The sequence below is a fragment of the Anopheles maculipalpis genome, chromosome 3RL (assembly GCF_943734695.1).
Source record: "Anopheles maculipalpis chromosome 3RL, idAnoMacuDA_375_x, whole genome shotgun sequence".
NCBI classification, from domain to species: domain Eukaryota; kingdom Metazoa; phylum Arthropoda; class Insecta; order Diptera; family Culicidae; genus Anopheles; species Anopheles maculipalpis.
The window spans coordinates 86,960,318-86,987,513 of record NC_064872.1 but is presented as its reverse complement, the minus strand read 5'-3'; the positions used below and the strand labels follow the sequence as shown (position 1 = coordinate 86,987,513).

Here is a 27,196-nt window from a genome sequence, read left to right as displayed (position 1 = left end):
AAGGAAGCGAATGGCGATCCGAACAAACAGACAAGCGTGTAGATCGGATGCCCGCCCGCAGGTAAACGGTGTTGTGTACCGACCGGTGTGACAAACCATCGGGCCGAAGCGAAGGAAGCAAAGCAAGGCGAATAGTTTCCAACCCCACCGGTATTCTTTGATTGCCGCGCTCTACCTTCATTTAGTTTCGCTTAGCTGTTCGAGCAGTGCAGAACCGAGAAAGGTTGTGGCTTTCCTGAAGGGAGCCACGCAGAAGAAAGAGGGTTTTTTTCCTGGTGTACTGCTACTGCTGCTACTTTGGAGTAGAAATTAAATTAGCTTAAGTGGATTTCAGTATCTCGAGCTGTCGGAAACAGCTGGCCTTCTCGCCAAAAAAAAAGAAAGAAGAAAAACACTTCCGAACAAAGATGTGGCCATCTTGCTGTAGCAACATTTCTAGAGCGACCTGTTTGTTCGTTGATTTGAGCAGCAAAACTGTGCCAATTGTTTCTGGTTAGTTGTTGAGTAAAGTTAGAAAGACAGAGAAGGAAACAAAAAACTCACTATCTTCTAATGAAGGACGTTTGTTTGTTGAACTTTCAGTGAACAACAAGCATCCCTTTTGCCACCGTTTGCTCCACTACCGTATGTTTATTAAACAGCAGGAAAGGCTAGCAGTGCACCAAGCGTGAGAAATTGGAAAGGGTAAACGTTGAAAAGTGGGCTCAAAAACACTCGAAGCCACAGAATCTGAATCAGACCCCGGAGGTAAATCAGATCCCGGAGGTAACAGTGCCTCCATCCTTTATCACTGGCTGACGCTGGACGGAAAGCGGTACTAAACGTTCGCACAGCAAAGTGAAGTTGTTAGACAAAAAATTACAAACTTTACATTCGAAACCGAATGAGTGTGCACATCTTGCGTTTGGGGAAAATAGCATGAGATCCAAACGAAGAACAACAGAAAAAAAACCTCCCAAGAGTTTCACGTAGAGTGGAAAACGCAACTTGTGAACGCTGTGTGTCTGGGGAGATGTGAAGTTTATGTTCCCATTGCTCATCAACTGTTTTCCGTGAATTTTTCCAATGTAAGTTGTGCGATTTCCTGCTTTATTTTGTTTTTTTTTTTGTGTGCTTCAATGTAAACTGTGGTGCACTTTGGGAGGGGAGGCAGTTGGTTGGAAGCAAGAGAACGGCAGCAGGGAAATGTTTGCTGTAACCACTTGAGAAGCATTTTGCACTTTCCAAATGTTAATGTCAATTAGAGGAAGGAAAAGTTGCATCAAGGAAAGGAGGTTCGTAAAATAAAAAACCGCTCTTCGTCCGGAAACTTTGGAACGCTGGCATCCGCAAGCACAATGGGAGGTAATTCAAAGAAAACACTTAATAAAGCTGAGTGATGGGATGGTGTACCGAAAGTTATGGTGCATGTTGAAGAGCATTATGCATTTCGCCCGGACGGAAAGGGTACACAATTGCAGAAAATAATGCAATGGTTAATTTCAACTGGGATTAGTACTGTAGCTTTTTTGTGACTGTTTAGCTGGCAGTAGCAGCTCTAATACTTTAGAGAATCTCGAAGTAGTTGAATAGCGTTGACAAGAATTCGCCGATCCGGTATGGAACTCAGAAAATATTAGGAAAATATTAAACAATAGTATAATGCTTCTAGTTGACTTCAAATTCCGCAGGAAACGTTCAGATAGTCAGGAACATTCTGTTCAAAACGTATAACGTGAAAATACCTCAAAGTATGCAATCATTAGCTTCAGGGATACTTTACTCGCGCTACAAGAAAGCGCAGCTTTTTCTGATTGAAAAACATCATTAGCACATCATATAGACAAAAAATCAAGTTAGAAAGGAAAGCCTTCAACCAATAATTCCAATCCGAACGAAACACAATTACATACATGCAAGGGAAATTTAATTCCCAATGCCGGCAAAGCACTGTCTCCGATAGAATGACTCTACACGCCAAAGTGGTAATCGTGATTTGATGAGATTTTCATGCGAATTCATTTCCATCTCCCGGATTTGATAGATAAATGACCATTTCTTTTTTCTCTCTTCACTTCTCTGTGCCAGAGCTTCTGTTTTCATACAAAAGTGTTGAGGATCATACGGTTCGTTCGCTGTGTGTTATGCTAGAATGCAACGAATGGTTCCGGTTATGTGCGTTTGTGTGTGTGCGTGTCCGTCCGGCTGACAGACACCCGTAGGATGCTAATACGTTGATGAATTTCCAGGAACACGCCTGATAGGAAAATACACAGACTTCATGAATAATGGTACACCCGTCTGGCGGCACGTCCACTACCCATCAAAACACGCGCAATCGTTATCAGATTATTGTGTCCATAATCCTTTTTTCGTGGAACTCGATGTTGGTGTGTTGCTCTCTGTCTGAGCTACGTTATTTTTTTATGGATTCAATTTATTGAGAATAGGATTTGCTATTTTTGGGGACATATTTTTGTATCAATTTCACTAACCGTAAGGCTTGTAGAACTTTTCTCTAGAATTAATCTTAAAGTCACTTCACTACCCACATCACCCCTACATATAGGAGAGGAGTATCAACACCACAAAAACTGAAACCAACACATCCGGTCGTGGTAGTAGTGGTCGCTGTCAGCCCAAAACAGGAGTTGCTTCCGGTGGTGGTTGGGATTAATTAAAAATTTAGCACCCTCGAGGCGGCTCATCATAAAAAAAACCCACACAAACACACCTTCAAGCTAACCGAGAGGTGAATTTGGTTTTGAATGTGTGATTTTTTTTCTGCCGTCTGTCTGTCTGTGGCTTTTGAAAGGATAGTGGTTCAGTTTCGTACGTAGAGCAGCGGGGATAAATCCGTTTTCCTACAGCTTACCATGAACTGGTGCTGGTTTACGAGGTTGTTTTTTTGTTGCAGTGCATTTTACATGAACGTTCGCTGGTGTGCCTGGAGCTGAGAATTAAGGCAATCGTACAATTATTAATCAACAGCAAATCATGTCAGAACGACGCGAACCGCCACCACCCATCCGTCCTGTCTGTGGCTTCGAATGCACAAGACCTGGCGAACCGGGCCTGATGCCGGCCATGAAAGCTAACAACTGCAACAACAGAAAAAAGTCCTCTCTACTCTTCACACCCTTTCGCCCTGGTGCAGTATGGATGCATTTGCTAGCAACAGCAGTACGCTGGGGTGGGATTTTTTATTCTTTCCAAGCCTTTTTTGTTGGATTCCGGTGTTAATGCCGATTCTGTGGAATGGGTTTGGGTCTGCTGTTTGTACTGAGTTGCTCGGGAAAGGGTCAGTAATTTCCGGTTCGCATGAATGAACCAAATGAAGTTCCCTTTATTAAGTGTATGCAGTTTGCTGTGTGTTTTATCTTCAACCCGAATGAAAATCACAAATGTTGTGCCGTGTGGTGAGTTGTGGACCGTTTCTTAGGCAGCACTATGATATACTACTTTAATTTTCTTTCGGTCAGGTGCTGGTTGAATGGGAAATAATTATTTGCTAGAGAAAGCTATATCTCATCATAACGCGACAGAGCTTGCTTAACAAGGTCTTCTTTATATAGATATCGTGACAAATACTCGTCCTCATTATTACACACATTAATAAACCGAAGGATTAGGAAGTAGCATTCTTCATATCATTTTTCCTCATTGTGAATAGTTTCCTTCCTCTTTCTAACAAATAACATGTACATCACCAACCAAGCGTACCAAGATTAACAAAGGCCTTTTTTTATTTCACCGGCCACGAAACGCATCCCAAATGGTAACCGAAAATATTAATAATAATCATCGGCTTAAGCCTTAAAAAATCGTACAAACCATTACCGTGTGTGGCGTGGGTAGCCTACACTCTGCAGCCTACAGGGTGTTAGTTACATATGAATTCATCGTAACAATATTGCACTAATCAAGACTAATGCCCCGGACGTCCCGAACGTCCCGAAATCGTGGGTATTACGGGCAAAACCACACACACACACATGCTGCAGGACCGATACCGGTACCGTTCGCAGGACACAATTGGATTAGCGATTACAAATGCCGTTCCCGTGTGTAAGAGCTTTCGTGACGATTCGGTCGGACGGTTGGTCAGTGGTGGTGGTGGTGATGTTGAGATTGAAAGTGAAACTGAGGCCTAAAGCGCAACAAGCGAAATCCACCATTTCCGGTGGGTGTAAATGTTCAAACGTCGCGTACTGTTTTTCTTTGCGTTGTTTTGTTCTGTTTTGCATTAGTATTTCAATGGAGCAAAGACGATAAGAGGCAGCGTTTTATGAGCGGTTGAGAAGGATTTTAAATAAAAAAATCCCTTTAAGGTTTACAATATACTTTCATCGTAAGTGTTGCAGGTCTATTAATGGGGATTATTTTCCTTTGATAGGATTATAGAGGACGCTTGCAACGCTTTTTTGCTTCTTAAAATGTTTACCTTCAGTTTTTGAATTATATGTTTAAATTTTAAATACAATTAATGGAATTAAACGATTTAAGACATTGTCATTGTCAATTATGATAAAAAGGATTAAAATTAAAATTTCCTTTCAATACGATTCCGAGAACTTAGCCTAAAACAACAAAAAAACATTCCTCATTAGCAGAAGAACAACAGCAAATGATAACCATAGCGTGCCCAATTCAACCCCCTTTTTATTTAAGATAAAATAAAACTAAACCATCGTGTTGCTATCATTCGTCTAGTCCGGGTGTTTAACGCTTTAACGGAAAAAACTCATCCCAAAATCTGGATCTTATTATAAATCTAATTAATCTTTACGGCTTGCGTTTTGATTGGTTGATGTGTTCGTGTGAAAAACGAGAAACCTCGAGGCCCCGTATTGGGAACCACCATTTTTCCTAAGCAAGCTAAAGCGCTTCGAACACACAAAAATCCGTCGAGCGAGTTGTCGAAGCAATAAAACTAAATCTCTTCCTCTCGAGAGCAATTTCCCGGGAAAGTGTCGGTAGCAGAGATACGACGAAAGCACACGACGGATGCTTCAAGTCGGGTCGGGTGGTTCGTCATCGAATGACCGTGTAGAATCGATCAGGCCTTGGAACGATGGGCAGGCAGCTTTTTTTTCCTTTCCAAGAATAGCGATCCGGGTGCTGCCAGAGGCAATAAATTGTACAACTCACCGTTTACCAAACAACCCCAACCGGTACACTACTCCTCGATGGCCGATTATTACTGTCAGGACACGCATACATCAAGCGAGCATCACATCGTGTACCGCACCAGGTGAAGAAGGATGCCATCGTGCAGTAAGCGCGGAAATTTATTTCCGGTGATAACGAAGCAATTTGATGTGGGGTGTCGCTTCAAACGTTTGCAAGCGGCATGTGGCGTATAGCTCCCGAGCAACGGGAGCGGATTTTTCACCGAGTTGTGACGTGCCAAAACCCCCGCGCAAGAAATATTGTGTCCAAGCGTGTTGTGATCGACGCGTCCCGCAAAAAAAACCATCGGGACGCGCGCGCCACCTTTTCCTGAATCCAATTTCTCGGGATTAGATTTACGCTGTGTCCGTTCGACCGAACCGAATTGGAGCTTTCCTCTTTCCATTCCATTCCTGTTTGCTACTGTTTTGCTTCGAGGCAGCAACCATTCACATGGTGGTGATGTTGCTGCGTATGATTTTTTGCCTTCGTTGAGGGGGGAAAAGGTAGCCACTTCGGCTGTTATGAGTACGAGTAAAAGAGACGGAAAAGGATGGAACTTAACAGGATTATGGTGACCTTTAATTTTCACGACGAGACGAGATTGATTCCTTTTGCCCAGTGGAATCTCCGATAAAGCCATCGGACACGAGGATGCAGTTTTCACCCGACCGTTTCATACTCGTCATAGATATTTTCTTGAATGTATGTGTGTTTGGGAACACAAATTCCACCCTCTATTATTCACAGTGTTCTCATCCCCTCCCAAAAAACGATTCAACGACTGATGGATCTACTGTCGTTCTCTGTAGCTCATCCTCTTACAAATGAAACTAAAAAAAAAAACTAGAAAGGAAACGACCATCGTCTTGACGAAAATCATGTCAGAAAGTTACCACGAACAAATGGGACATATTCCGCCTCCCACCGGTTTGTGCCCTGGCGCTTTTTTTTCTTCTTCCTCTGGGACGGAAAGATGTTTTTATGTGGGTTAACAAGTTTTGGAAGGAATAAATTTTACTGTCAGATTTTATCCTCTTTTTCATTGTCATCGTTTCTCCCGTTTTATAGCTCCCTTCTTCCTTTCCCTCTCTCTCTCTCTCTCGTTCTCCCTCTATTTATCTCCAGGCACTTTAGCAATGTCTGATTTCGTTCGAACGAAATGTGAGAGTTTTCCCGATGTTGGATGTTGGAAGGAATTTTCCACTTAATTCATACGATGTTGTTCGCTGTTGCTTGTTGGGGTTTAAATGTCGTACTTCTGGGAAGGTTTTTGAGAATACAAGATTGCTGTGCCCGGTAACTAATCGAACGCTCATCACGTGGGCTCACCGGCGCACCGATCAGCTTGTAGTGTGTAAGCAATTGATGCAACAACAGAAAGGAAAGTGGAAGATTCTAGTGAATTCTTCACACATTTGCATTAGTTTACACGTGTTTACAGATCAAGTGTACGCTTGTACGCTGTGTTAGAAAATGTAACAATAACTTCAGTCCTTTCCTGCTATGCTTCATCGAAGCCCACGGGTAGTGATGTTTAGATCTTTAGAAAGTTGATAAATCCACCATTTTTTTATCCACTGTTAGAGAAACAAATCCTTAGGCGGATCAACTCAACCCAAAGAGGAATTAGAGTCATGGAATAAAAATTTGTATAATACACGGAACTGAAGAGGAAAAGCTGGACACGTTGTTGGGCAACTTTTTTTGTTCGAGAAATTTAAATACTAATTTAAAAAATGCTCTCTCTTCAGTAGTCTTTTTTTATCTAAAATATTCGAAGATCTTAGATACAGTCTCTTCCCATTTATAAAATTTTTCATTTACCTATCACTGAAAATCATCACTGGATATTTCCATAGGAGAATGTCCAGCTGGAATGCCTGTAGCCAGCGATGAATAAAGAGTTTAAGTAGCCAAACGGACACTGTATCAAAACTAAATTTTAATTTCGTCTCTACGCTTAATATACCTTAAGGTATACTTAATTGGTAAATTGGATAAGAGCAAAATATTGATATCTTTTATCTCAGCTTTCCATAAAGAGTAGATGGTCGGAACATCATTGCCCACTACCGTCCCCCCAGCCATAAATAAACGCGACAAGCGACCCCGTTATTATCCTGCTGACAGGTCTAAAAGCTTTGTCGCATATTTCGGGTGTCGCTGCATGCTGAAAGCTCGTAAAACGCGACCGACGGCACCCTTATGGCCGGGTTGGTACGGTTTTTGGTGGTAAGCAAAGTGCAGAGAAGAACGAGAGAGAGAGAGAGAGAGAGAGAGAAAAAACGGAAAACCACCCACCATCACTAAATCACGGCCTCCCCAGCGTATGCATCGTAAATTTGGATCACATCATTCGCCCCGGCACATCAAATCGGCAACCTTTTGGCCGGCGAGTAGCAAAAACACACTCATCATTTTAGTGGTTCGGTTGTTTTTTTTTTTTTTAAGGACTAGTCGGCCCTACCCCAGTGCGGCGGAGTAGCGGAATTGGTATTTTCCATCAACGATTCGATTTGCACACAACACTCCCATCCCAGCGCACAGGATTAAAGCTTTCGACTGATGGCCCGTGAGGCCGTTAGCACAAGAAGTGGCAGTAGATTGTTAGTGTCGTAATGTCGCAGCTTGATGTCGAAAGCTGGAACTGTACCACTGTGCGGTGCCACCCCGGTTTTGTGCCCAGCAGGCATAAAAGTGAGGCCCATTTTAGCCACACCGTGGGTGTGTTTGTGTCCGAGCAATCGCTTACTTAGGGAGGCCTCCAACCGAGTTGGCGAAACATAGGCAAAACAGTCGGGAAGCCTTTTTTTTTGCTAGCCTTTTCTAATCATTAGGCTTTAGGAAGGGAAACGCTTTACTGACGAAAATTGATTAATTTTTAGGCGACTTTTTGATTTCTTGATGAATAAATCGCTTAACGAACATTTAAACATTCAACTAACGAAGAATTTTCTACCTTCCAAAAGCAAACGCCGGTTTGATAACATGCTGCTTTTAATGCTCTCACACTTTACCCCAGCGGGAGCGACATGTGCTTCTGGTCAACCACTTTTCTGCTACCATCAACCATCAAAATGGACGACTATTTAGGGGAACCGTGCACCTGGCTCCACACGACGCAAAACACGCACGGCGATCATTTTATGGGCCGCATGACTTTTCACGATTATGCCTTTTGCGCGGCAATCACTAAAGAATCATCCCCAGGTCAATTTTCGTTTCGTTCGTGTTCTAACGGACCAACGCGAAGCTCCGAATCGTCCACCCCAAACAACAAGTGCTTTTGTTCACCTCCCATTACAATCTCCTGCCAGCCAGCCAGCCTGCCAGCCAGCCGGTTCGGGGCAAGATAAACACTTCACTTCAAATCGCATCAACAGAGTGTGTCCTCTGCCCGACTGGCTTCTCATCTATCCGTCCTGACACACCCGTCACCCGAAAACGCATCCACAATGGCGCTCTTGGGGAGCTTTTTCGTACCCGTGTTGAAACGTGGTAGTGTCGTTTTGAGGATGAAAGAATGCGAATAAAAAGTTTTTCACGCTTAACAAAACACACACACACACACCGCATAGGAAAATGTCAAAAAGTTTTATGTTTTGCTTGTTGGCCAAGCAAAAAAGGGACACTTTTGTGTCGTTGAGGGAAAAACACATGCCAGATAGGGTGGGAGAACAGGAAACGGAAACCGAAAATGGAATATGGTTCATATCGCGGTTCTTCCAGTAGTACGAGATGCAGTAGAGGAAGGTTAGTTGCTTTCTTTCTTCCTTCATGCGTTTAATCATACGGATGTACGGATTCGCAAGGTTATGCTTTGGAAGCTGAAACGAAATCCATTTTTATACAATTTTTTCCCTCATATGAAAATCCCATAAAGAAGCTGTTTTAACTCCCTCTCCCTCTATCCTAGCTAGCTGGGGTGGATTATTATTATTTTTCGTTGTTGTTAATTTCATGTCGCGTGTGGCTGTCGCGCTCGAAGCGAACCTCGTAAGAAAACATCATTAAAAATTTAAACCAACATCGAACACAATCGCTACTGCTTCTGTTACGGGGTGCGAGAGCTGGCAAATCTTGCCGCACAGTTCTCAAGCAGCAGCAGCATCAACAACAACCACCACGATGGGAGCATTTTTTGACAAACGCCAAAGGTTATGAAGTTACAAAAGCGATAAAACAAACTTTCTTTTGGACGATTTTGCGTACGCGAACAAGTACATTCGCCGGCAAAAAGCGTGCGCGCGTGTGTGTGTTTTTGTGCATGTCTCTGCACAGCTTGCCCTGTGCTGTGAGCTATAAAAAATCCAGCTCTATCTAATCCATCTTTGGGGACTGTTTTATTTAACGATCCATGGCAGAAAGTGATTTCAAACAGATATTGGATTGGTTGAAAAATAATGAAAAAAAAATAGAAACATTCTCCAGAAACCAAGACATATTCTTTTTTAGAAAAAGAGATAAAATATGTATAAAAGGAAAACACGAAATAAAAAATATATGACAAGATTTTGAACTAAACAGATGAAGCAAAGTAAGGGAAAACAAAACAAGAAGGGAAAAACTGATAAAAAAAAGGAAGAAAAACAAAAATGAGAGTAGAAAAGAATGTAAAAACTTGACAAACATAAAGACAAATTAAATTTTTATTGTTTCTTGTTGAGCCTAACAGATATAAGCTATAGGTATTTAATATTAGGATAGGATAGGATAGGATTAGTATAGGATAGGAACATAACTATACGGCTTCATACCTGCAGACGTCTTAATAAATAAAAATTAACAGAGCAATACTATGAAGAACACTACAATTGAAGTTGTATAAAAAGATATAGAAAAATAATAGGAAAAGATACACAAAAGAAGAATGATCAAAACGCAATACGGAGATAAGCAAAACATAAAACAAAATATTGAAAAAATCAAAGAAACTATGCCTATAATAAGTACCACATTCAAACCGTTTCTTTTAACTCGTGGCTTTGTTTTCCTTCATTCTTTCCAATTATTGCAGCAACCACATCGAGCAACGCACCGACAGCAGCTGCTACGACGACGATCGTGGCGCTAACGACGCCCACCGGTACAACCCCAACCGTAATGTTAATGCACGGAGACGACGACGACGACGAAGGAGCACTGAACGGCCATCCAAGGGCAGCAGCCGCCACGACCACCAACCTGCGAAGAATCTCCGATCAAGATCGACCCCTGTTCGAGGCACTGATGGCAGAGGAGCGAGGAGAGTTGCCCCGGCGGCGGCATGCCTGCACCGGACGCTTCCTAACCATGCACAAGCGCCGCAGAAAGAAGCTGCTGACACGCAGTCTCGCTCTCGATCAAGCCATCCTGGACGATGTGCTGCACGGGCAGGTGCAGTGTATTCTCGATCGCGTGCATCACTGGCGCTTTAACGCGTTCACGCTCGAGACGGTGACCGGTGGTAAGTTGGACTGGGTGCCCACAGTGGCACCAAACTATAAAGCTCTTGTACTAAATAAAGTTCCCCGCTTATTTTGCTTCCAATTTGTTGTGTTTTGCTACAGGACGCTCACTGCCGGTATTATGTGTTCATCTGTTCCACTGGTACGGGCTGCTGGACCACTTCAACCTAGACGTAGTTAGAGTATGGAAATTGTTTAGCTTAATCGAGGAAGGCTACCACAGCACCAACCCGTACCACAACTCGATCCACGCGACCGACGTAACGCAGGCGATGCACTGCTTCCTGCAGGAGAAGCGCATACTGGAGAATCTGAGCCCGCTGGAAATAATGGCCTCGCTGATCGGTGCCGTCACGCACGATCTCGACCATCCGGGCGTAAATCAACCGTTCCTGATAGCGACCTCCAACCATCTGGCGGCACTGTACGAAAACACGTCCGTGCTGGAAAATCACCATTGGCGTTCGGCGATCGGCTGTCTGCTGGAGAGTGGCGTTGCCGAACAGGTGCAGGACATCCGGCCCGAGCTCGAGAAACAGATCAGCTCTCTAATACTGGCGACGGACATTACGCGGCAGCAGGAGTTTATCGGCCGGTTCCGCGACTACCTGAGCCGGGACGCGCTGGACATGCGCGACACCACCCACCGCCACTTCATACTGCAGATATCGCTCAAGTGTGCCGACATTTCGAACCCGTGCCGCCCGTGGGACATCAGCAAGAAGTGGAGCATGAAGGTGTGCGAAGAGTTCTTCCGGCAGGGTGATTACGAGCGGCAGCTGAACCTTCCGGTAACGTCGCTGTGCGATCGGCAGTCGACGACGGTGCCGAAGATACAGACCGGGTTCTTCAAGTTTGTCGTGACGCCGCTGATGGACGAGTGGCATCGGTTCCTGCGCACGGACCTGTCCCACTCGATGATGCACCATCTGAAGTACAATCAGACGCAGTGGGAGAGCAAGCTGCAGGCGGAGATTAACGAGGAAACGCGCACGGAAATCTCGGACGCGGAGCTACTGGACGAGGAGGACATCGATGGTGGGGATGAGGAGGGTGCGGAGGATGAGGGTGATGATTCGCACCAGCTGGCAGATCTGTCCGACAGTTCCGAGGCGCTAGTACCGTTTGCGATGGTAAAGTTCGGACGAAGAAGCTCACTTCAGGTCGCGTCCGCCAACCATGGTTTCGCTGGCCGAGTGCGTAACGATCGACGGCTTTCCGTACCGGCCACACACTGCATACCGAAAATAATTCTCCCGGCAAAGGAACCATCGAGCGGCGGAGGACGATCGGGTGGAGGTTCTGGTGGCGTTGAGTTTACCCTGCAACCACCGGAATCGATACAGGAGAGTGACGAACATCGGTTCGATGCCGATTCACTATCAATTTTCTCCTCCGACAGTGACAGCTTACACCGGGGAGCTCGTGGTTCCTCCACCGGCAGTACCGCTGATCGGGAACGTCCGCTTAGTGCGGAGAATCTGCTGCCAGATTGTAGTATCGCTTCCATGACGGACGGTGCTTGTGGTGATCGGCTCAATCTCGTACTGCACGGTGCAGTCAGTGTTGGCAACACGGCCAACCTGCTCACTGTGGGCACCTCGAAACATCTGATCCGCCAGCAAACGTTCCCACCGTTGCAACCGTACGTCCGGACACGCTACATGTCCTCGCAGGCGGAACTCGGCGCCTGTCCGGAAGCGTTGCTCGAATCGCACTCGTCCAGCTCGAACAGTAGTGGCTCCACGAACACAGCAGCGGCGGCCGCTTTATCAAACGTCGAATCTCGTGGTCGTGTTCTCGCGACCAGAAAGGATAGCATCAAGCGGGAACAGCAACCGGACGGTGCGGGCTCATCGCAGGCGGACGGAGCGGGCAAGATTAAGGTGCCGAAGCTATCACTCGGCCAGAAGGAGAACCTTGACCCATCGATGCTGAAGCGAAGTCTCAGCAGGCGGCGTGGATCCGCTCCGGTGACTGTGGCTTTGCCTACGAAACCGGGCACGACATCGGAACCATCCGGAACGGGGCAGGTTGGGACAAGTGTCGGAATTGTCGGCGAGATCGGCAAATCGTTCATCATTAAAACATGCGATCTAATGCGCCGAGGTTCGATGCCCGTCGACGCTTTCATGCGTAAGTATGCATGCCATTGTCTCGAGTGCTTTTGATAAATTATATTTATTCTGGTTCATTTTGGTTCCACAGACTCTAAAGATCTTCCATCATCCCAAAGTACGGCGGGAAGCAGTGTTAATGCCGGTGGCGTTCCTTCCAACACAGTGCAGCTTCCCAACAGCCTTGTCGCACCATCCGCGTACCCCGGTATGCAACGGCGCGGTTCAGTACCCTGCGAAAGTACCAACAATGTGGCTCTCCGGAGCAGCTTTAGCATCAAGCGACGCAGCACGAAGAAAGCGATCCGGCGGCGATCGTCCGGTGGTGCGGAAATTCTCAGCCCCATCCTGTCGGAGGATGCGGCAGGCGGTGGTAGCAACGGTGGTGCTGGTTCGTCCTCCTCTAACGCGTGGTACCGGATAAAGCGGGATTCGGGCCACCGGCGAACGGGTGACAACGAGAGCCTGCTCTCCCGGCGACGAGGTTCCCTGCCGGTCGAGGTCCTCGCGATCGGTTACTCCGGTAAGTACGGTATATATTGCAGGGATTTTTGTGTGAAGTCTGTTGGGGTATAGACTATATTTCACTTGGAGAAACTAAAATCAGGCCAAGGAACTACATATGAAGATTTCTCCGAAAGCCTCAACTCTTAAGAGAATCAAATGAGTTGGCCATCATTTGGCACTTTCGTTGGTCGCTTCTTCTACTGCTTCATCGCTTAACGGCCTTCTAGGTCATGTTGGCCATCGAATAGCTTACTAGACTTGCTGATACCACATAGTTGGATAGTCAGTCGGAGGACAACGGGAGAACGGGATTGGATTTGAACCCGCTCCTGCCATGCCAAGACCATCAGGTTTGGTGGCTGCTTATTGAAGTCCATTCGAGCTTTACGACATCTCAACATCGTCTGGAGAAAGATGACCTCGTGAAATGTAGCGTAGCAATCGCTTAATCTGGGGAAAATCGTCCTGGACAGCAAGGAAGTTATATGTTAAAGACAAGCATCTTGAATTGGAGGCAATGTTGATTGTGGATAGGTCCTGGAAAAATTTGAAGTATGCCCACGTATGAACGACCTGATGTTTCAGCCAGACCTTGGTTTGGAACATTTTGCTAAAAGATTTAAGGAAGCGATGGATGGGACCAACTATAGAGATCGACGTTTTCTCGATGAACGCCTGGACACCGTGATGAAGTGGTCAGTCAAGCACAAAAATATCATTTTTTTCGGAAATCGCTCTACATAGGCACATATCTCAACGATGAGAAGAAAGGTACGATTAATTTGATTTGAATTTCACCAATTGATGATGCAAATAACACTTTGGGTGTATAAATGAAACACTTAAAATTTCACTAAACAACTACTTAAACTACTCAAACTCTGCACAAAACCGTGTACCATCCTTTGTACCGTTTTCTCCCCATCTGTCTTTACGCATTACGATGCAAATCTCCCATCCCAAGGAAGCCTCGTAAAATTAATGTAGCGCCCAAAATGGGTGGTGGTGAATTGGATCTGCCTGCGGATCCTTTGCTACCCAGTCCTTTGTTGTGCACAAAAAACCCCCGACCGAAATGCCGACATTCGGTCCCAGATTACCAATAATAAGTATCAGCACCTGATTTTGGCTTTCGGCTTTCCACTCCGATAGCACGGAAGACAGCCGTGGCTCCACAAACACACACCCACCAAACACTTCTTCTGCATCTTCTGCACAGCAGCACCCGCAACCCATTGCGGTGATAAAGCTGTCGTTTCACGAACTTGATCATATCTTTTTATGGCCCAAGCGCAGGTTTGGTGGATGTGAGTGTAGTGCGCGGGTATATATTTTCATCTTTTTCCTACCCCTTGGGAAACTCCTTTGTACCAGAGAGAGCGGATCGGTCTCTTCTTTTTTTCTTGCTACGAAAAACGAGGAATTGTTGTACTAGAAAGCAAAAGACGGGTGCGGCAGGTCGGGTGGAAAACCGGAGGCTGTATGTTCCCACGGAGTAGGAAATCACTATTCGCACCTTGGCAAATAATCCAATATCAGAGCTATGGAACATTGGCCACCAAAAAAAAAAGCGAAAGAAACCCGGGCAGCTGGTGTTGTTGTGGCGAACGAGTTCGAAGGATATTCATTGCACTGTGGTGGTACGGGTAGCTCAATGGAAGCCGAGATTTTTCCCTTACAAACGTACACGCGCGCCCATTGGATCCGTCCGCTTGTGTGCCTGTCTGTGTGTGTATGCACGCACACACGCATATGAATTGGGTGGTTGAATTTATGCTTTTTTCCGCCCGACTTGATCGCACCGTGTGTACCACCGGATCCGGAAAGAGCCTACCGGACGGGTAAGGAATTCGATTACGCGCCCCTATCTCACTCCGGCTTTGGCTGAATCTTGCTTCAACGAAGATGGAAAAACGACGATAGCGGGCAGTGGTGTACAGTGGAGCAAAGCAAAAAGGACATGAAACACACACACTTTTTCCACACGGGAAAAATATACGCCCCAGCAGTAGCTAGTAGATAAAGGATGGTGAAGACAGGATCAATATGCGAAGTACTCGCTCGACAATCCGGGATGCGTGGTGCCCGTGACTACGGAATAGAGCCATCCGTCTCATCCGTTCATGTGGCATCAAGCGCAATCTCGAGCTGCGTGCCGGTTTTGCATAAGCTTTCAGTTATGCTGCAGTTAGCCGGTGAGTTTGGGAGAGGTCGAGACATCTTTTGTACACACCTTTTTGTTTATTGTTCGTTCGAAAGGTGCTGACTGGTGGTGTTGCGTTGTTTATGCTCGGTTTGATGGGTAAATGGTAAAGGATATTTATTGTACATTACTTTCATTACTAAATCGCTATTAAGCGGATTAAGTGGGCTTATGCTCTAAACTCGTCCATTTTGAAGCAGTTGGAAGAGGGATACAGGATACAGTAAAATGGGAGAAGGCCACATAAACGATTTATGTCAATTTTAAAGGGAAGTAAAAGAGAGCTTAAAATGTGCATTTTCTTTTAAGGAGCTGAAGTTATTTACTGCTCGTCAATGGACTCTGTATGTTATTAAATTATTGTTATAAAAGTTCATACAAACATCTGGGCCGTTGTTAGCTCGTTACAACGTGGGGAGCACAATAGTTTTCGATGCATTTGTCGATACTTGAAATGAACTTTTAAGAGCTTTTTCTGGCCACGTAATTTTTATTCAAAATGCAGATTGATATGAAATATCTTCAATGAATTTATTAAATTTTGAACTTCAAAGTTTCCTCCTGTAAAAAAAGAACCAAGCAAGAGCAAAATAAACGAGCTAGAGTTGTACATTAGTTGATAAATGCTATCTAAAATCAGCCACACATAAGACTTTCTGCAAATGAAAGACATTCCAGTACTACGATGGTTGTGCAAACTATTTGTTCCAATAGCACAAATAGCTTTGGCCACAAAAACATACCAAATGCAAAGTCGAAAGCCTAGAGGACATTTTCGTGTCCATTACAGGCCAACTTAGTTCCAATCCCATCTGAACATGGCCTGCAGCCCACTCTAATGGAGCGAATGCCATTGATGCATACCAGCGATAAACCGATTGACCTCCGATTAGTGTCCTTCTGTACCTGGGCCGCTTCGCCCCTACTCTCACCCTAACCACCCGCTAACCCCGTGAGGGTGAGTGTAAGTGCCATTAGTTTCGCATATAAGCCACCGGAGGAGATCACCGAAGCCAATCGCGAACCAATCTCGCATGCATATTCTCCCAAGCCCATCTCGTGTGGTGCTTGCGTTCGTACATACGGACGTCCGGTTTTGATTTATGGTGCTTCGGATGTGTGGTTCTCCACAGACACAGCCTAACACGACGGTGCATAGTACTTGCACACCTGTGTGCAGCAACTTCCTCACCGTAGTGATGCATTTTTCGAACGAGAATTTCATTCTACTACCGCAGAGCAGCAGCGCTCTCCCAGGGCACTTTATCATTCGGAACAGCTTGTTTTTGCCCCTCGAATGGCCACCCCGACGACGACGATGACCGGCGAGAAGGAGGTAAAAAAGAATGTCTATATTTGTGCGCCCGCACACAAGCACACACACACACACACACACACACACACACACACACACACACACACACAGACCGATTCGACTTGTACGTCGAACCTTTAGCTCTCGGTGGGTTAATTTCTGTGGCTTCCTGGAGCATTCTGAAGTAGTGGTACAGCACATGATGCATGTAAGTGGTATTTGGATCATTCTGCAGGGGTTTTCACGCTTGTCTTTCACCAGTAAGTTAAAAATAATATTTCCGGTAGACCATTCCCTCGTAACGCATAGTATGATCGGCATTACTTTAGCTAGTCATTCAGCCTAGAAGACACAGAAAAACATGTTTGATGTTTTAATGTTGACCTGAGTCTGAGTCCAAGATTCAGAAATATGCAGGAAACGATCGTTATGCGCAATTCTCATCTCATTTCTCATTAAAACAAGAGGTTCTTTTTCTTCTTGGCATGCTTAGGGGTTTGAGCACGTCCCGCAGACTTGACCAGGTCGCCAATCCGTTTCGATTCGAAATGTCTTCGTGCCCTTTCATTGCAATTGTATTGGGGGTAGCTTGCAAGGTCCACCATTGAATCTCCTGTCTTATCGAAGGGCCAACCCATCCTAGCTGATAAGAAGTCCCGTAAGATGCCAGGACAGCCGCCTCTATCCCGCACAATTTAGCCATATAACCCATCTTCCCAAGGCGTTGGAATTCCTCGTGTACCCAAGCTCATATAGTTGGAGTAGAATATGGAAAGCCTAGGATGTCCTTCAAGAAGAGTCGGTAAAAAAGGAGGTTAATTTAGGCGAAATTTTCAGCCGCGGTGTAGATCGGTGTAACTCATTTGCAATTATATTCAGTAGCTCAAGATAAGCTTACAATTATAAAGAGATATTACTCTCGATTGTAACGAAATGTACCATTTTGTTAGCTTGAATGCTGGACAACTAAACAAACCACCTGAAACCCCTGTTCTGAGCAGATGGCAGACGAGAAGGACTAAAGCTGCACCTCGTTTTTTCACCATTACCGGAACGATTGCAAAAATATTACCCTCATCCATACTGACCTGCGGTCTATATGGTAAAAGCTAGTCCCAGAACCGGGGAAATATATTCCAATGCATCTCGGGAATGTGCACGCTACCTGTAGATGTAAAAAGCTGCATAGATATTTCATTCTCCTGCTTTTTTCTCCCTTTTTATTCCTGTTTACCTTAATCAAAGCACCAGGAGAACGGAAAACTTTGATAGATGGATTTTCTCTGCCACCGATTCTGTCTGCTCTTCCGTTCCCTCGCGCTCACTAGCTCCGTTAGGAATATAAGTAAACCAAACTGTAAAAAATACACACACGCAAAGCAAGGCAGCAAGCAAAGTTATAAAACAACTCGAACCAATACTTTCGAAACCCGCCAGGAAATGGTTTATGCACCCCATATATGCGAACCCGAAGGAGTGGTTGCATCCGGAGTGGTTTACCGATGAGATGCTGGGTCCACAATATTCCCCGGCATCACCGTATGCATCTCTATCGGGCGAGGAAAGTGATTTCATCCTTCAGCTCTTTAGTCATTGGCATACACTCATTGTGGAGAAGACATAGTTCAAGTGGGTCTAACATGTCGTTCGGGGAGGTTTTTTTTTTTGTTTGGTTCCTTCTGCTAAGCTTTCTGTAAGCTAAAACACACACACACACACATGCAAACCGTACTTTCTATAAAAGTTGTGTAAGGGAAAAGAAGCAAAGCAGCAACAACAACAACAAAATGCACAAAAGACCGTTCCGGCTCTCAGTGCCACCAATTAAAAAGCTTTATGGTTCAAGGATTTTAATGAATTGATGCAAGCAAACGTGGCAAAATCAAGAGAAGGAGATAGAGAAAGATGTACACAACAACTACTCAAACAACGTCTCATCTTGCGAATGGATTAGCACGAACATTTGTGTTTCGCTGTAATTGCTGTTCATAAGTCTTTTCAACCTTGTTTCCTTGTTGTTCAATATGTCTACAATAAGCTTGTTAATTAAATCTATTCAAATAAATATTAATAATACAATTTTTCTTCTCTTTCTACTGCTTTGCAGGCACCCTTCGTCACTAGACAACCGAAGAAGGCTAGCGTTTTAATTTGTACTACATAAAATACACTTACTTGTCGTTCGCCATTCCATCATTCCATCCCTTATCGTCGAAGGCACAACCGAGAGAGAGACTACGTGCGAGCAAAACGTGAGCGCGAAACGCGACCATTGGACAAACAAAATATCATTTTCCTGCAAGAGGAACAAAATAGGAACTAAATAGTAAAAAGGAAAGAAAAACCGCGGCTCCCTCCTCCCCATCCCCCCTCTTTTTGCTCATTCCTACCACCGATGCTTCCCGCCTATATCGAATAGAACGTGTAAAACGGAACTGAAAATGCTACACACGACGCAGCATAGAGAGACAAGCAAAAAGAGAAAGAAAAAAGAGATGAAGACGGAAAACCCATTATAAAACATAAGCGGACTGATCATGTTTCATTGCAAAACAAAATGAATAATCATTAGCGAGATGTGTGTGTGTGTGTGTGTGTGTATCGTTAGAAAACAAAAAGAAGAAAAGCGAGAAGAAAACAAAAGGGAGAGAGAGAGAGAACAAAACAAGCAAAACCATCCCTTCCATTTACTTTCTAGTGGTTGCGAAAGAGAAAAGAAAACACAAAGAGAAGGAAATATCGTAAAAGAAAAGAAGAAGAAAGCGAAACTAACGATCGGAAGAAGGCAAAAAAACAGATAAACGCATCACGTAAGTCGTTTAGCATATTAGCATAGACTAAAGAACAGCAAACAAAGAGAAAACAAAACAAAAAACAGAAACAATCGTTGCTAAGTGTGCATTGGTGTTGTAGTGTGTAGTAGTAAAATAGAAAAGAAGAGAATAGGCAAAATTAAGTAACAAATAAAGCCCCCGTTTAACGGATAAGGGGGAAACAAAAGCATATGAATATTCCCAATTCTCCCTATACCCAATTTAGTTAGAAAACGGTGCTTAAAAACAGCGTGAAGCAAAGCGCGATGGCGAGAAAGGTGTGTGTTTGTGTGTGGATAAATAAAGGGAATAGTAAAGTGAACAGATAGAGAATCCAAAATCGACGACCTTTTTCACCAAATATACCATTACCACACATGGAGCCAGGAATGGAGGAACGAATCCTTCCCTACTACCTGGAGAGAGCTTATGTACACATCTCTTTAGATACAATCCATCATACCGATCACTAATCAATACCGCCAAAGGTGTAAAACGCACAGAGAGAGAAAGAGAGAGAGATAGAGAGAGAGAGAGGGAGAGAACTACTAGAAAAATTGCCATCTTCCCCGTTCATTGCAGAACCATTCTCTTTCCAAAGGAAAAATGGTTGGAAAAATCGTTTGCTCGCCTCGAAGAAACAAAATGATCGCCAATCATCATCACCACCGCCAACCGTAAAAGTTGATTGGGCCGATTTTTTGTACAAGAACCGCCATTCTCTAGTATATATCTCTAATTGTCACCATCAAACCATCGAGCATGAAGAAGCATCCTTTCATCATCCTTTTTAAACGAACAAAACGATAAGGAGCTGGTATTCCTCGAATTGTGAGCATGTGTGTGTGTTCGCGTCTGTCTTTCTCTTTTACTGAATAAACAAAAAAAAAACTCTAAAACACTCAACTGTCCTTTACACTCGGAAAAGGGGGGATAAGAAAAAATATCTTTTTTCTTACAGTTTTTTCGTCTTCGCATAAAAGAGTGTTATAATTCATGTGGAAAAAAAAACAATCGATAAGGAAAGTGACTACAAGAAAGTGAAAGAGGGTGGAAGAGAAAACATTAAGTAAAACTTGCAAGCTGGCTGGTTCCAGCCCAAGAAGAAGAAGAGAAACAGTCGAACACGGTAGTAGTATTAGTAAAGTAAAAAGGAAGACAACAAAACTTGGTGGTGTCCATGAAGTAGAAAAAACTCTTCCAACAAAACAAGTAAACAAACAAAAAACAAGCACACACATCAAGATTCAACCACAAGAACAACAGTGTTTTGTAGCAAACACAGAAAAACATAGAAAAGAAATAAAACTAGAGTAGAAGGAAAGGGAAAGCTCCTTTTGCTTAGGACATACTAACAGGAAAATCTAGCATCAGTTTAAATGTGACACACACTCATACACTTATAAGTAAGTGATAACGCGCAAATAGACACATGCAGACATAAAACAACAAGCCATAAAGCAAAACTTATAGTACCACTACAATAACAAGTATGCATAAATTAGGAAAATAGCAGAAACAAATTCGAATGATTGGTAAAAACAAAAGCAAAGCAAAAAGTGTTATTTATTTTATTGTTATTTTTGCTAAGATGAGGTCATAAGTTAATGCAAGATCTTGTTATCTTGTTTTTGTGCGTGTGTGTTAATGTGTTTGCCTTCTTTTGCCTCCTTTTTTCAAAGCGTTTTCTGTTTTTCTTTTATTCGCAAAAGGTATCAATGCAAAAATATCACATCCAAGTAAGAATTTCTCTTTCTTTCTTTACCCCATATGTCCCAACAAGACAGTGTATGTTTGACCAACACACTTCTACATATTTATATCAATATTTAGTCAGTGTAAAATATTGCGTGGCTCGGGCACGGGTAGCGTAAATGTGAAACCATAGACAGCAAAAGTAAAAACAGATTAAAACAAATAGTAAAACAAAACCCATACACAACCAAAGTGGAGCAAACAGTAAGCGTAACTTAACAGAAGAAAGGTGTAATAAAACGTATAATAATAGTAATGGAGCGTTTAAAGCTGTAGAAAACGCATCACCTCTTCCATCAATACTACCACCACTAACCACCACTAACCACTACTATTACTACTACACCTGCGTCCTCGTAGCAGTTTTTAGATGTATTTTTCGACTCTTCTTAAATATTGGGGCTTCTCCGATCGGTCTGGCATCGATCGGTGGCTAATTTGCGCCCATTTGTAGCCCCAATTTCGGTCCAATTTGTAACTTGAGCGTAACCCCTTTAGAGCGCCTTTTCTAAGAGCAACAATTCGCCTTTCCTCCCCCCTGAAACTGTAAACACACTGTCCGTTTTTTGGTTTTGGAAAATTGTGAAGGAAATACCGAAACAATTGAAAGAAGCCGTTATTAGGAAACATTTTCATAAAGAAGTATAAATAAATCAAACGAGAGCAAAATAGAAAGCAGTCGAGACAGGCAAGGTACGAAAGCAAAATAGACAACCAAAACGTTAACAAAAAGTGGTTAACATTGAGAGAAGAACCAACAACAACAGATCAGCAACAAACAAAAAAGAAAAGAAAACAGAAAAATCAATAAAGAAAAGACCAGAGATGTTCGAAACAGTTACACAAAGCTGAAGCAGAAAGATAAAATACAAATGAAACCAAACAAGAACGATACATTACATACTCCAATAACAACCGTCTCCTCTAGCCTCGATGTTTCTCCCGAACAATTTCCTCACACAAACTTTACACAAACACCCCGGAAGATATAGAAGATAAACAAACGCGAGATGTGGTAAATGAAAAAGCAAAAAAAAAAAACAGGAAAAACGCATAAATGGTAATACATAAGCAAAGTAAATATAGAGAAAAAACAAACACACAAAAACCCGAACAAAAAGAATCAAAAGTAAAGTCCGGAAATTAGCAAAACAAAACCTAGAATCGAAAACAAACAGTAAAAGAACGTGTGTGTGTGTGTGTGTGTGGGGGGGGGGGCATATACATGAGTAAAAAAGCTCATTTTTTCTAGAATTATTCTGCTAAACACGCTCAGACATAAAACACACACATGCAAGATTGCGAGCGGTGCTCACACTATTGTGACGCGGTTTATTGTTATCTTTCTGGTAAAATATTTGGAAAAACCGAACCCAAACAAACACACAGAGACACACACACACACACACACACACAGAACTTTTACTACTTGTACCACTACTTCTACTTCCTAGGCTAAAGGCGCGAACACGTGACATTAGTGATTAATGTAAGTGTGCAAAAATAAAGAAAAACCAAACAATGAAGAATGAAATTGGAAATGAAACGGTCCAAAGTCCATTTAAAGAAACAAATGAGAAACACAAAAAAATATTACGATTAAAGAAACAAAAACATGTCTCACATAGAAGACAATGCATTGCTGTGAATGATGGTGAAAAACGAACATTGGCTTAGCTTGTTCGTTGTTCGTTGTTTTCGTTTCTTCTGCACTCGGGTCCTATTGTACGGTAATTTTTTCCACTTTTCTTTTCTTTTGTTGTTTCCTTATCTTTTCTCCCTTTTTGGGTTTCCTTCTTGTAGTCAATACCCTATCTTTGGATTAATATTCTTGTATAAACTGTTGAATTTGTCATACTTTTTTCTACGCTATCTTACAGATGTAATAAAATGTTATTTGTAATTCTTAACGTTTCGTTTCGTGCAGCTCTGAAGTAATGTTTACCTACTAAAACTCCGACCACAATGAAAATAACACACAAACACATACACACACACACTCTATGGACCAATTCTTCACTATTCTATACAACTCTACTCTACCGTACTGTACATACAAAACCGTGTAGCTCAATTTACTCGTAAGCTCGGTAAGCTATTACTACTTCTGGCAGGTAGTGTCCAAGGTAGAGGACGATCAAATCCATCTATCCTAACGACTGATAAACTTTACAAAATTGTTGCATAGAGAAACAATAATTTATTTTCACATATTTAGTTTTATTTTTGAGGAAAATTATAATTTTGTTATTTTGATCTTTTTTTCCACACTGCAAAACAGTGGAGAGAAACAAGACTCTCGTAAAGAAAATCAAAACATATTACAAAAGTTGACAAAGCTGGTGTTGCATAAGAAATGCGAAAAGATAATTTCACTAAAAACATTTTAGTCTTTCTGACTATCAATCGTCAACTTTTCTTTCTGTGCTATTTCTCTATTTCTGTGCTATTTTATTATAGCTTCTCAAATATTATTTTAGTTACACACAAAAGACGCCGTATAGCTCAACAACACATTATCTAAACTATCAACTAGGTACGATCAGCAACATGAAAAAAAAAATGAAAAAAATATCAAAGAATAAGAAAGAAATCAAATACGAAACAAAAAGAAAAAAGTGTTTGCGGTAAGAGATAAAAACGTTAATAATGTAAGAAAACATTACCGGAGCGAAATAGCAAAAATAAAACATAAAAGAGAGCGAGCGAGAGAAACTAATCAAATCACAAAACTACTGTAGCAAACTGTAGCCCTTGTCTGGTGTGTGTGTGTGTGTGTGTTTTATGTAATTTACGATAGAAAAAAAAATGGAAAACGAATTTCCATCCCCCCATGTGTTAATGCATTCGAATATAGCGCTAAACAAAAATTAGTTCAACAGAGTAAAACGAATACGAATAAAAACAACAAATATTAAACAGGAAATAAAGCCAGAGTCACATTTTTTGAGCGACTCGCCCGATGCAGACCTGCAGCAAATAAAACTGTGTTAAATTAGATGTATCATACGTCTTTCCGTTCAGCCACACAACCCTTAGATGAGAGACACAAGCAAGAAGTAAGAGAAAAACAGACATAACTTTTGGGAGAAGAAATATGCAGCAAATGAAAGAGGAGCAGTATGAGAGAAGTTAGTGAATTCAAATTCAAGTAATTTAGAAACAACTAAAAACAACTGACTGAAAAATAAGCAACACACACACACCCACACATATGCAGGCAGAACAAACAAAAAATTAGAAACAAATCAGAGATTTTTGAAAATAGTTTTCTAATGAGAAAAAAAATTTCTATTTTGTACATTCGATTGTGATTTCCGTTTTTCTGTTTTCAATTTACAAGTTACAAATGATGAGGACCAGCCAAACATCATGCCAGCCGGTCTGGCTTAAATGATAATCGCATATGGCGGCTGTCCTTCTTATGTTTTATTATAGAAATTCTTTTCATTTGCCAATTAAATTAGACAAGCAAAATTGACGCGAAATTTTCATCAAACTTTAATTTAACGGCAACTCGAAAGCTCAAGCAAAGGAAGAGACTTGCAATGGAACACTACACGACACAAAGAAAAAAATCCCCTTTTGCTGTCCCATGGCTAGCGACAATGTTACTACCTAATTAAGTGTTACAGTCTAGTAGCGGGGCTCTGTGAATGGAAAAAAAAAACATTTCAAAGAAATAGTTCCCCAACTTTGAGAGAAACAGACAAAAATCACACAAACCACAATAAACTCCGGTCCGGGGTGTCTCTGTCATATTCTGTCCCTCTGTGACTAATCGGTGTCGGGTGGTCCCAACGTTGCATGCAAATGCCCAGATAAATGTTGTAGCATAAGCGTAGAGATGCACACACGCGCACACACGTATGGCGTAGGTAAGAAAAAGGGGGGGGGGGGGGGAGGGTGACACAGTGAACTTACTAAAAGAAGAAGCAATGTGACAGGAAGAAAAGTGAGAAGAAAAGCCATTAAAAATGGAAAGCGAAAGCGAGTAAAATAGAGAAAAAAGCAAAAGCAAGCAACAAGAGCAAAAACAAAAAGCAAATAAAATCGAAAACTAGTTAAAGTGTGTGAGAATGAAAAGTGCTAAGTGTAAAACTGAAGATGAAGAATGGGATATCTGTTACCATGGTAGGATATATCACCGGGAATGAGTGTGTGTGTGCGTGTGTCAGTATATGTTTATCGAGCGCCATAAACAAAAGAAAAAAGAGCAGCAAGAAAGCGAAAATTGTTAATGTCACCCGAAATCCACAATCACTTATGAGATAGACAAACAGAAGAAGCAAAAAAACCAAAAAGTTCAGATTGGTAAGAGCATCAAATTGAAGGAATGTGAAAGAAAAGTAAAACATACATGTGTAGAAACGGTACAAAAAAAAGAAAACGAATGCCCAAAACAAAATAAACACTGGAAAAGGCTTAATGAATATCATCAAAACGAAGGAAAAGGGAAGAAAACACACACAACCCTTCGTGACACGTAAACGTAAGTCAGCAAAAACATGAGCTAAGGGTGTAAGAGAAAACAACGTACATAGGTATATAAAGCCAAGTAAGGAAATAATATTATAAAAAGCAAACAAAAAAAAAACAATGAAACCAATCCGATTGTGTGTTATGCAAAAACCAAAAGTGAACAAAAGAAATGCAGAAAGAAACGTTTAAAAAATATGAATCAAGTTCCGAACAATTGGATCGGAATCGGATGCAATAAAAGTATGAGAAAAAATATATACAATGTATATTGTTCACTTTGCGTTTTCTTTTCCGTTGTGTCGGTGTGTTTCTTTCTTCATTGATATTTTCTTTGGTGTGTTGTGTTTGATTATTTTCTTCTTTTTTTATTTTAGTTTTCCATGTTTTGTATCTTCTTGCTTCTGGTCACAACGGTGTACATACACACTCACACACACACAAGGATATAAGATGATTTGTTTTTGTTTTGTTTTTAGATTTTTAGCTTATTTACGTGGCATTTTTTGCTCTCTCAGCCTGTTGGTGGGTGCAGTAAATACTAAACATATTCGTACGCTCAAAATATTAGCTCTCTGTTAGGGTTGTTTCGTGTTAAAAGCAAGTTTCGTAGTACTTTTATTTTCTATTGATCCCATCTTCTGCAGATCTTTTTGTTTTGAGATCTTGCCTACGATAGTTTGTTTTTTGGATGTAGGTCTCAGATATTCCCCGAATAAACGCTATCGACTGATTGCTTCTAGCTCAAAATGGTTTGTTTGTAAAAAAAAATTTTTTCCGTGAAATCAATGTAGTATGGAAACTAAAATACATGGAATTGTTTTGTACCAATATTACAATCAAATTGTAAAAACAAGTATCGAGTATGGCGTGTATCGCGGGGAATGCTTGTAATGTACTACGCAGTCATTTCTTTCTGCTTTCAAATTTTAATTACATTTCCAGCGTTACAGTAAATTGCCACGCAATAGGCTAATAATCTAAAAAAAAAACATGTGCTAAATCCGTTTGCTCTGTCACATCAATGATTTATCCTATAATTTGTAGTTAAAAAAAAACAGAAAAAACAATAAAACTCTTCAGATTAAAAATTCCTACTACTAGAGGATCGTATCGATTACAATCTTTCAATCGGCTCTACATGATCTATTCACGTTGTTTTGTTTCGAATATGGTCATACAGGAGGTAAGTGGTGTATAATTGTATGCGGTAAAAATATAACTTTATCTAAACAACAACAAACCCGGCGGGATTATTCTTTTCTGTTGATCAATTTAACCCCGTTAATTTTAGGGCAAAATTGAGCGAAGGAGAAATGGAAGTAGTTGTATCGACTAAACTGGGTTAAGGGTGGTGTTTTGCTAAGATAGTGTAAAATCAGATTAGGTACGACAAGGATAAGCAG

The 27,196-nt window shown here is 42.2% G+C and overlaps 4 protein-coding genes across 4 annotated transcripts in view; 3 read left to right on the top strand and 1 right to left on the bottom strand.

Annotated features, from left to right (window-relative positions):
• LOC126561128 (uncharacterized) overlaps positions 1-18,867 on the top strand; it is a 100,214-nt gene extending 81,347 nt beyond the window's left edge. The window contains exons 4-7 of the mRNA XM_050217072.1: positions 10,172-10,600; positions 10,704-12,737; positions 12,810-13,241; positions 18,851-18,867. Of these exons, the coding sequence (XP_050073029.1) occupies positions 10,172-10,600; positions 10,704-12,737; positions 12,810-13,241; positions 18,851-18,867 (2,912 nt within the window). The remainder of the gene's footprint in view (positions 1-10,171; positions 10,601-10,703; positions 12,738-12,809; positions 13,242-18,850) is intronic.
• LOC126562004 (motile sperm domain-containing protein 2-like) overlaps positions 1-27,196 on the bottom strand; it is a 332,954-nt gene that overhangs the window by 14,631 nt on the left and 291,127 nt on the right. The gene's annotated exons all lie outside the window — the stretch shown is intronic.
• Positions 1-27,196, top strand: part of LOC126561706 (transcription factor 25) — a 140,948-nt gene that overhangs the window by 82,415 nt on the left and 31,337 nt on the right. The gene's annotated exons all lie outside the window — the stretch shown is intronic.
• LOC126562725 (protein lifeguard 1-like) overlaps positions 1-27,196 on the top strand; it is a 195,583-nt gene that overhangs the window by 150,993 nt on the left and 17,394 nt on the right. The gene's annotated exons all lie outside the window — the stretch shown is intronic.